General features: G+C 37.9%; 1 protein-coding gene across 2 annotated transcripts; it reads right to left on the bottom strand.

Moving 5' to 3' along the window:
• LOC141442488 (vesicular integral-membrane protein VIP36-like) lies at positions 1 to 10,285 on the bottom strand (the record flags this gene model as incomplete). Of its 2 annotated transcripts, none has more annotated exon segments than XM_074107506.1 (7): positions 1 to 238; positions 1,844 to 2,073; positions 2,598 to 2,764; positions 3,532 to 3,694; positions 4,623 to 4,820; positions 9,893 to 10,008; positions 10,084 to 10,285. In XM_074107506.1, coding segments are annotated over 6 exon segments (984 nt in total). In that variant the 5' UTR covers positions 10,211 to 10,285.
• Positions 10,286 to 11,763: the final 1,478 nt, after the last annotated feature.

Genomic DNA, 11,763 nt, shown 5'->3' with positions numbered 1-11,763 from the left:
TGTCAATATCGTTTAAAATTATCTATAACAATTTTTGTATTTTCGTTGACAGCATCACTATAGTAGCACGTTAAATAATAATAAATAAAAACAATTTTCAAGTTTGAAATTCAAAAAAGGAATGTTTACACCAGATCATTTTAATTTTCGAATGCGGCGCCGAACAATCCACACGCGAGCCACCGATATCCAAGGGATTTCATTGTTGGTTTTATACGGCGTTGGCCGTATGGTTCCTCTACAAAAAAAGTTGTTTGATAAATAAGTGTCAATAAGGTTCAATGTTTTGGCTAAACTATGGCCCAAGCCCTCTTGTTCTGAAAGGAGGCCTGTGCCCAGCAGTGGGACGTATATAGGCTGGGATGATGATGAAAGTTCAATGAAATCAGAGTTAGTACGGGAAAGTTGATAACCAAGTACCTATATTAGTAAATTGGTAGATTAGTTTTTTGGCAAATAAACAAACTTGACTTTTATCATCAAAAGTTGACAGATTACAACATTATTATTATAAGTATCGTAAGGTCGGGTTACTTTGACCCTGAAGAGTAACTTTGACCATTGGGATTACCCCGGTCCAGATTTTATTAGTGCAATGATGCATTGTGGCACATTGCTATTTCGCTATAAGTGCATATAGTTGGTATTCGTTGAGAGCCAACATTTTTATGTTTTTCATATGGGCCGAATTCACCAACTAAAAGAATTTCCTTGCTCACCCGCGACCTTACGATAGCCAAGCTTATGCAAAATATGCGTGTTCATGCAGTTCCTCCACCTCCACACTGTAAGAACACACACAAATCACACTGACGCGTTTCGAACTCAACCAGAGCTTCTCTTTAGAGTAACATAACCGTACACCATGCTATCAGTAGTTAGATTAACAAACCACAACCACCGTTTTAATTTGTCACTGTTACTCAACACAACAGAAGTTGTTGTTGTTTTTTATTTCTGATCCATCCTCACAAAAGTCAATTCAACTGCGATACTTGTGTCAACAAAGTTGTTATTAATTATATGAACAGTTTGCTCAACTGTGCAAGTATTTGCTTTAGTCTTTAACAATAAAAAATATTAATCTGACAATTGGCAGAGAAGCTACGAATTAGGCTAACAAGGGGCTCAAAATACCTGATTTTTGTTTTAAATTTACTCAAAAGACTTTTGAATGATTCTTGGTTACTGAAAATGAAAAACAAAGGAGCCTGTGCTAAAGTATAAGGACGTTTAAAGAAAAACCCAATAGTTCTTATGGTTTCCATCGTCAAAGCCAACACTTAGACCGGTCACAGACCTACTGATTTCGTTTTGAACTAGAATAAAACAGAAAATAATCAAATCAGAAGGTAAGAAAGCAATACAAAATGTATCATTCGTCACATACCTACCGACCCGGGTCGGCAAGAATATCCGGTCAGCAAGCAATCTACTGCATCGCCGATCAGAACGTTCTAGCCGGTTGGCGTGTGTGCGACGATGAACCCGGATTATATTGTAGCAGAGAACAGAATTGGTAGGTCTGTGGACGACTTGTACACAATTATACTTGACAATTGAAGATTGATCATAAAAGTGTACGCTTGAAAAGGATCTGACGATACTTTATCGATTCCCCTATTTTCGAGTATCTCTTTGGAGTGCGCGTCGGATATATCCCCTTGTATGAACGAGCGCAACAGTTCCTCTCTAGCAGAGGGCCTTAACAGTAGGAAGAGAAGCATTAGGGCAGGTGCACCTAGTCAACAACGGTTAACCAATTTACTTGCTCCCTGTTCCATAAGCGTTAAAAAAGCTGTGACTCCACATTCCTATTTTAAAAACAAACCAAGATTCTCACCCTCACCACTTTCTAGATCAGTACAGCCTCTTTCTCGAGTGTTCCTGCTTCTTCTGGTACCACATGATGCCAAGTACAACTAGGACTATAATGACAATGGCGACGAACATCATCCAGAGGAAGGTCTTGACTCCGGACATGGCTGGTTTGACGTCCTCAACCCGCTCCCTGGGGGCTTCAAAGGTCTGTGCTGATGGTATTATGTGGGAGCGGTCCTCGTCTTTGTCTTGCTGTAAGAAAACGATACAGCTATGTCTTACGAAAAATGGTTTTTCAGCATGAAATTGTGGTCAAAACTATTGAAAACATTTTTTAGCGTGAAATACTGTGTGTTTCACCAGAATCTGACATGATCGTGAGCGAAGATGCGGCCTAAGACGGCACACACTAAAGTGTGTGCCGTCTTAGGCCGCAAACTAGTAAATGCGCATTCACCCTAGATTTGAAAATGGTCAGATTGTTCATGAAATTCCTATGCTTAGCCGTCCAGATCAACAAGGACAGGGGCAAAGCGGGCCAGGGGCGTCCAGGGTCTGTCCACAAATCACTATATTCCCACTTTTTTGTAATTTTTGACATTTAATTACTTTGACAATGATAAGTCACAAAATTATTTCCACTCCTGTTTTAACCTCCGCCTCCGGCTCCGTTAATCTCCACCTCTGCGGAAATTAAGCTCTTCGCCCCCACATCCGACTCCGCCTCCGCTAAGAAGACCTCAGCAACCCTAGTATAATTCTCAAACCCAACTCACCGTTTCTAGCAGATCCAACTCGTACATCTTGATAGCGATGATGTCATGGTTGTCACTAAGGTCGCCGGTGGTCGCAGAAGCACCGAAGAAGTAGCCAGTGGGCAGAAGCACATTTTCCACACGGAGGCATTCCTTCCACGCGTTCTTGCCTTCGAAATCCGTTTGTACTGAAAGAAGGGTTATGGTTATTCCTTGTGGTACCACGACGGAAACCAATGGAATTTTCTAGGGTTATGATTCACTGGGATGCCATGACGTAAGCTGAGCGTCACTAGTCAGTGATACCAACAAAATTTACTGGTTGATTGCACAGGGTTGGTCACCTGGTGAGCTACTGTCCACAGAAATGCTTAAATAATGCTCTGGTAAGTGTCGTACGTAGTAATAGTTCTAGAACTTGGTCTTGCATATTGCTTGCTACACAAGAGTGTCGTCGCTTTGATTCTCTTGACAAAGCTTGTCGGTGTTAGAAAAAAGTCAATTTTATACACCATGAAAAAAATGGAAAACGAGGCAGGGGAAGGCCAAGATTGACCTATTTTGATCAGGTGAAGGAGAGTGTCGTATCGGATCAGGAAATCAAAAAGATGGCCGAAGACCGAGCGGAGTGACGGTTACTTCACTTACAAAAGCAAAGCTCTTAAATTTAAGAAGAGAAAAAAACTAGACCAGAGTATCGTTGTCGCTGGTGAATGTAAGAGACAACACTTACCAAGAAGAGTATCGTCCAAGATGCATTTTTCACAAAGAAGAAGAGGCAGAGGAAGGCCAAGATTGCCTATTTTGACCAGGTGAAGGAGACATTAGGTTGCCATGTTCATATTGTATCAAGAAGTCAAACAGCTGTCCAAAAACTGTGTGGAGTGGCGATTACTCCACCGAGCAGAGCGTAGCTCTTAAATTGTCGCTGGCGGATGTAAGATACAACACTTACCAATAAGAGTGTCGTCTTTATAGATGATGCTCAAATGTGTGTCGTGGTTAAAGTTCCGGAACTTCGCCTCACAGCCGGCCAACTGCGTGTGAGTGCCGTCGCGGTCGTGGTCGTAGTGTAAGCTACCGTTGTTGACGGTCGCCGAAATGTATGGGTGCTGATGCTGGAAAACAAATCGGAATAAAACATGATAACTTAAAACTTAAACATTTTGCATTTGCATATGCTGAGCCGGGACCTTTTTATAGCGGCAACACTTCTTATTGTTATTTTTCCTAACCTGTGTAATGTGTCACTGCTGTTATAAATAAATTATTTTCTTCTTTCTTTCTTTATTGTTTTTGGGGTCGCTTTGGGCTTAAAACCACTAAATTTCATAATACCTTATTCATAATTTTAATATTAAATTACCATGGGCTCATAATACCTAAATGTCAAATTGTCTCATTCTTAAAATGAACGAAATTCATTATACTGAACGTCACATTGAATGAAAATTCGCGAAATACATTACTAGGTATTACACTCAAGAATAATAACATGTCATGTACATTCTCTAAATACCTAAAGATTTAAATGCACAATTCCTTCAATGACCGAAATGACAAAATATTAAAATAGCTCAAACCTTTTTTTGCTAAAAGATTACCGTCGCGGCAGAAAAAGGAGAAGATCTTATTCTTATCAATTTTTATTTTATTTTATGTAAAAATTGACCATCTCAGTGTAATACAAATTTAGGTATTTTGACATTGGTTGTTTTAAGCATATGCTGTTCTGCCATGAAAGTGTTTTGAAGTTCAGGCATTATGAGACTAAGGTATTTTGAAATTCGGCCATATTAAGGTGCCGGTGTTTTAAGAAAAAAATTAGGCATTCTGCAATTTAGGTATTTTGAGACCAAGATGTTTTGAGATCTGGGAATATTGATAAAGAGGTAAAATAAAATTTACTACTTATAAGCCCAAAGCTTTGGGTCGAGGTTGAAAAAGTGCAACTATTCTGAGGATCTAGGCTAGCTCTGTGGTCGTCGTATATACTCGTATCATTACATACATATATTGAAATAAACAGTTTTTTATTTTACTTACATTATGGGCGCCATTATGATTGCTATACGTGTCCAATATAATAGCCAGACCCTGGTAATAATCCTTGCTGCCGAACACCGGCCCGTACTGCATCCGATCCTTGACGTACCAGATAGCAAAGCCATCTCCATATAGATCCTTGCCCCTACCATGGACCTTGAATTGAACTTGGACTTCCCAGTTTCTTGTGTAGCAGGGCTGAAAAAAAAGTGAAATTCAGAAGCCGTACCTATTTTTTACGTTTCGTTCGGGCGTTCGCGATCGCATATACCATCTCTTTCTACCTCCATCCTATACCGTGTGTCAGAAAGAAGCGGTGAAAACGAGTGCGATTCCTGAGTTAGACAATAAATGGTGATGGCGGTACTTCGCTACGCCCTTGCACAGGAGTTCCCAAACTGCACCGCAGCGCTTTTCCAGGAGCGTCGCAAAACAATTATAAACGTAACAGAAAACACTCGTTGCCTGCTAGGCATTGGCTACTTTTTATCCCAAAATTCCGTCCGGATAAAATACCAAAATTTGAATCCCTAGGAATGAAATTCAGTGCGCATTTCCTTATGGAATTACTACAGTATTTTAGCGAAATCCCTGAGACTACTGGTTCACGCGTGCGAAGCGGCGGGTAAACGCTAGTCATTAATGATCTCAGTCAGAGCCTCTAGTGTGGCGTTTTCACAAAACATTCGTTAACTATTCGAAGACGTAAATCAAGCGTTCGATCGTCGATACGTAGCCGCCACATGCCCACCGTACCTATTACAAAACGCGAGAGCTTGTAAGTAAGTCTGTTTGTTACTTCATCACGCCTAAAGCATTGAACCGATTTAGATGAAATTAGGTATACATACAGTGTATATAGGTAGTTTGAGTCCCAGAGAAGGACATAGGATAGTTTTTATCCCGGAAAATTACATAGTTCCCGCGGGATAGTGATAACGAATTCTACGCGGACTGTAACTGCTAGTTATTTATAAAGCCTGATGGTAATCTAAATATGAAAGTACAAAAGTTTTTTAGCTCATTACAGCTGTGGAACGGGTAAAATGTTACCAGGGAGCCAGCTGGAATAAGTATATAGGTAGCTGTAACAAGGAACAAGTAACTTTATGGTACCAAAGAGAGGAGTGTAGAAGAAAGGGGCGCCCAAAAACAAGATGGAGAGACGATATCCGCCTAACATTGGGACCTTACTGGACTAGGGTAGCAGAAGATAGAGCTCGTGGAGGGAGAGAGCTGGAGGAGGCCTATGCCAAGAGGCACGCTGAATTCGGCACTTAATATACAATAGAACATTTAAACATGTAGGTACTGTTGAAGTTGTAGAGAATTCGGAATAAAAGCCCTTCTTATTATTATTATAGCTGTAGGAGGCGTGTCTTGTTGTACAGGACCTATTATGTGTGTCATATGGTTTAATAAAGGTTAATTGTCAAACAGAAATCAAACAAAGCATACGGAAACAATAAGAATGAGCAACGAGCAGTTCCTATCAAAATAGATTACTCACTGCATGATTGGTACAAAGACTACAAAGGAGTGATTCAATAACTACATTTAGTTTACTTATAAGGGTGTACTACTAACAATGACTATTTATTTATTTAGATAGCTTATCTACAGTAAACTAGCTATATCCCGCGGCTTTGCCCCGTGGAAGAATAAGGCTGTCCACTCGAGCGGAGCGAGGGGGTAAGGCGGAGCTAGGGTTTCCATATGAAAAAATTAAAAGTCCTGACAAAAAACCTGACATCACCCTAAAAGTCGTGACATTTCTTGTAACAGAGATTTGACATAGGTTGAAGGACGTGCCGGCGTGGCGCTGCGCCACGACGCTTCCATTGTGACACGAAAATTAGCGATACAAATGTAGGTAAGATTAATAATTTTTGTGCCACAATGGAAAAAAATAATGGTAAGTACCTAATTCTAACTCATACATGCGTTAAGGTGTGCAACTTTTTGGTCTTCAACATTTGATTAATAATTGAAACCATATAACAAAATTAGATTGTAACTAGTTTTAAGCAAATAATTGATTGAGATCTCTTTAGCTGTAATTTATCCTATGTGCTCATAAAAAACGGTGTATATTTAAATGTATCATGAAAACAAATATTTCATTTTTTTATCAATGGGGTAATTTGTAAAAGTCTGGACACTTGGCAAGTTCGGCCGCAATCCTAAATTCCTGACAAAGGATCAAAAATCCGGACATGTTCGGACAAATCCTGACGTATGGCAACCCGATGCGGAGCGGAGGTGCGGACTGTGTCTGTCCAAAGGACACAATATATTAGACTAATAAAACATAGGCTGTATGAAGATGGAACAATCAAGCAATGTGATCAGAATTTTTTTATATGATCAATTGATCATCGTACATACTAGCTTACAATTTTGCAGATAGTTTTCCAGCAAACAATCCCCTTAATGTTTTTCTCTTGCTGAAGTATCAAAGTGTGTACCTACGTGTTACTTCTGGAATAACACATAGGCTGCTTTTTATCTCGATATTCCCACGGGATCTTGATAAGATCTCGAAATCTCTCTCTATAGTCATGAAATTTGGCACTCTTTTTTAATAATGCAACGTCAATAAAGATCACTAAGTCATCATCATCATCATCATCATCATCAGCCGGAAGACGTCCACTGCTGGACAAAGGCCTCCCCTTAGAACGCCACAATGAACGACAACTCGCCACTTGCTTCCACTGTTTCCCGCTACTCTCACGATGTCGTCAGTCCACCTGGTGGGAGGCCTGCCAACGCTCACAACGATCACTAAGTAATTTTTGATAATTTCCACGCGAATTCAGTGCGATCACGGAATCTTAATTCAACAGCTGTATCTACACTAATATTATAAATGCGAAATAGTGTGTTTGTATGTTTGACCGTCTTTGCACGTCGAATCGGAGCGACGGATCGACGTGATTTTGGCTTGGAATAGTTAATGGAGCAGAGAGTCACATAGGCTACCTACTTTTTATCCAGGAAAATGCACAGTTCCCGGGGAACAGCGCGCGATAACCGAATACCACGCGGACAAAAGCTAGTTAATAATTAATAAATAAGAACTTAAAATGGTAACATAAGGTGATAACAAATTAGCTCCAGTCTACGAAAATATTGAAGAAAAACGCACCTACTCGTTTTGAACAGAAGGCTTAATTTGCCTTAAATAACAAAACTATTTAGCATTGAAAAGATACGGACCTTGACCAAGGTGTCCGAATGAAACGAACGAAACACAGTTTAAACAGATCAAGGTTAAAAATGGAGTAATTGATGTTAAAAAATGTTACACAAAAAGATATTATACAGTACACACTTACACAGTTCTTATATAGGGAGAGTCATATTCATATGTACAGCGGAGTTCATAAACTTGTGACTCTTGTGAGCAAAAATTTGATCAAAAATATCTGAAAATGCTTCTACGCCGTTAAGAATAGAGTTGTGTTCAGATATTTTTGATCAAATTTATGCTCACAGTTTGTGAACTGGACTGTATTATGTGTTATAAACGCAAAAGTATTTCTGTACTGTGTCCGTCTGTTACTGTCTCCTAATATGTTTATCTATGTATCAATATGCAGGTAATAAATGTCTTCTCTCTCACACGTCTTTGTATTATGAACATACAGCATCTATCCCTTTCTGACTACTAAACAAGTTTAAAAAGAATATTTGAGTTTGATAATTTTTGTAGTCTAGTACAAAGATATTGACAAGGCCAAAGTTACAAAAATATGTATACACAACCTTAACGTTAAGTGCATAAAGTTGTGTACACATTTTTGTGTATCTTTGTACATGTTGTTATCTTTTCACTTGACTGAACTTAGTGCAAATTGTTAATTGATGGCCTTTTAAATAAATTACGATTTGATTTCATACTTTTTCCACGAAAAAAAAAAACACTTCAAATTGAAGTAAATTTACGATGAATGATTTACTTTACTTAAATGTAGATGTTATCTTCCATGGCCTTGCCTGGTATAATGATCATTTTTATTGTGATTGATGATCAACAAGGCCTTTAATTAAAAGAGTAAATAAGTTGGTTAAGACAAACTTTAAATTGTGAAATTAGTAAAACTGGATATTTAGGTGATTACGGAGCTTGATTTGATTACAAAGCTTGAGGTCTTATGTTTGAACCTCAGTTGAAGCAGATTATGTGCAAAAAAATGAATGTCTCTTTGGTCTAGAAGCTTTGGTGTTTAATAGCTATAGTACTCATATAGTATAAGTCTAGTTATCTGTTGCCACTTTAAGACTGTGTCAAATATTACTGCTGGGCACAGGCCTCATCTTAGACTGAAAGGGCTTGGGCCGTACTTCCCACATGGTCCCAGTTTGGATTGGGAACTTCACACACACCATTGAATTGCTTCGCAGGTTTGTCCAGGTTTTCTCACAATGTTTCCCTTTGCCGTAAAGCTTGTGGTAAATTTCAAATGTTATTTCGCACACAAATTTCGAAAACTCAGAGATGCAAGCCAGGGTTTGAACCCATGGTCCTCTGCTTGAAGGCCATAGGTCAAACCACTAGGCCACCAGGGCTGTCAATGTTGTCAATTTTCCCGTGATATTCATTTATTAATACTTTGAAAACCAGTTTTGGATGCTCTATAAATGACCACCCCTTATCTGTGCAATTGAAAGTTCAAACAAAAGTTTGCGAGGATATATGGAAATTTGTTAATCTTTCATGCCAAAAAAATACCCAATAGATTTTTATTTTTAGCACAAAATAGTTTATAACAGTATAATTTACATTCAAAAAATGCTTGGAGTGATTTTTTTGCTAACAAAGAGGAAGGAAACATTTTGGCTATCTATATTGTCTAGGAAATTCTCCTCATATATTTTATTCAACTATGTTGCATTATAATGCTATTAAAAGACAATTGTTGCCAAGATATCTGGAATGCTGCCAAACTATACATTGTTGAGTCATTTGATGGTAAACACTCAGACATAAATATAATTATAATATTATTTACTTTCACATTCAAACATACAAAATACACATTCAAAGTATATGAGGCGATAGCCTTCAAAAACTCATTCCATAGATCTTAATTACGACCGATAAACAAAGTGAGGTTCCAAGCCAAACTAGCCCTTAGTAATACTACATAAAGTACTCATAAAAGAGCAAATGGTGCAGCCTGGCACTTAGTTTAATACATACAGTGGTTTATGTCCTTATTCCTCGTTATCGTGGTATGCACATTTACGTACGCAATACTCACCACGGTGTTCCAAATAGCCCCCGACTTGGACTGCAAATCGGATGTTAAACGAACGTAATTTGTTGTAACTATCGTGCTACCTAAGAAGTCCCAATAAGGCACCGACATTCCACTTCCTGGAATTAACAAATAAACGTATTTATTGCATTATATTCACTGCAAGAGCAAGTCAATAGTCACAGGTCACTCACCCTGGTACGGTTTGGTAAGAGAGTGCTCTCGTCTCACGTAGTCCCGAGTATTCCATTCTGCTAGGATAGGAGTAAAAAATAGGGCTACTAAGAAGTATTGTGTTAGTTGGAATTTTATTTGTTGCATTTTTCTAGACTAAACGAGCAAATTCGGCTAACTCAGAACTCACGGACACATGTCAAAATCGAATTGACATGACAGGCAGCCGCAGCCGCTTCGTTAGCCGGTGTTGTCAGACTAAAGTCACGAAATCTCCCATTTTAGAACAGGCAATGAACGCGCGCGCATTTTTTTTTATTTGTCCAAATACAAATATAACTATATCGTTTATCCACCATTACCTCTCATATTTCGTTTTCTAGAATTTTTTTACCGTACAACGGCAAAAACTACTAGACACTGGCAAAACTGTCCTCCAATGGACAGAGCCATATTTCTTTAAAGAAACAACAACAACTATATTGTTTCATATGCTAGCGATAGTTCTAAGACATGTTTTTTCAAAATTGGTTCGGTCGTTTTTGAGATATTGAACTTTGAAGTGACAAAGTCGGGGGTTTTTGATAAATATTTTCCAAGTTTTTGTTGGTTAGGTTAGTTCTAGAAAGAAATGGAATGCAAACTTAATTCACACGTATCTTGCTATTTTTTTTTAGATTATATTGATGATTTTTTCAAGGCATTCATTTTCATGGGTACATAGGATCTTAAACTAAAATAAAATATTTCTGAAACATAAAACCCTGTAGTAGAGCACCAATATATTAACTCATTTTATTAACATTTATTTTGTATTTTTTTTTCTCATTTTATTTTTTTCATTTTATTTTACTGCTTCGTATTACATAAAGCTATTAAAAAGAAAATTTGTATTTCTTGATTATTTCTTTTGCTACTTAAAAGTATTTGTCTTAATTGGCATTGATCACTTTTTTTACAATGTAGTCTAATTCCAAAACCATTTCGAAGAATAGGTTTATTAAAAAAACATTATATAACATTTAAGTAAAAAATACTAAAAGATTGTGTGTATATTTGCAAAATAACGTTTGACTTTTTTATTTTATTCGACTGGATGGAAAACGAGCAAGTGGGTCTCCTGATGGTAAGAGATCACCACCACCCATAAACATCTGCAACACCAGGGGTATTGCAGACGTGTTGCCAACTTAGATGCCTAAGATGGGATACCTCACGTGTCAGTAATTTCACCGGCTGTCTTACTCTCCACACCGAAACACAACAATGCAAGCACTGCTGCTTCACGGCAGGATTACCTTCATCGTAAATAAACGTTATGTAACTAAACCGCTTAATCCTAACACTAACAGGGTGATAGATGACACTACGTTTTTTTAAATAATTGTGACGGGCAAAGATAAACGTAGTTTTTAACGCCATGGCAACTATGGTTAGCTATAATTCTGTTAACTTATAAACAGGATAAAAATGTTAAAACCCAACTTAAACCAAAATTCCTTCAAATAGATGTCTTAAATTCGCTTATTTTATGTCAAAAATAAAATAAAATGACATCTCAAGCAAATTATATTGTATCATTTAACCGACCTTCGAAAGTTCGAAACAATTTTGAAGGTTGGTCTAATTCAAGACTGGCACAGTTTTGTGAGGTAAATTTATGCATTGCATTGTATATTAACTCTTTATAGTACATTAAA

The sequence above is a fragment of the Choristoneura fumiferana genome, chromosome 25 (assembly GCF_025370935.1).
Source record: "Choristoneura fumiferana chromosome 25, NRCan_CFum_1, whole genome shotgun sequence".
Classification (NCBI taxonomy): Eukaryota; Metazoa; Arthropoda; class Insecta; order Lepidoptera; family Tortricidae; genus Choristoneura; species Choristoneura fumiferana.
The sequence above is the reverse complement of the archived record's forward strand: the minus strand, read 5'-3'. Positions and strand labels throughout refer to the sequence as shown.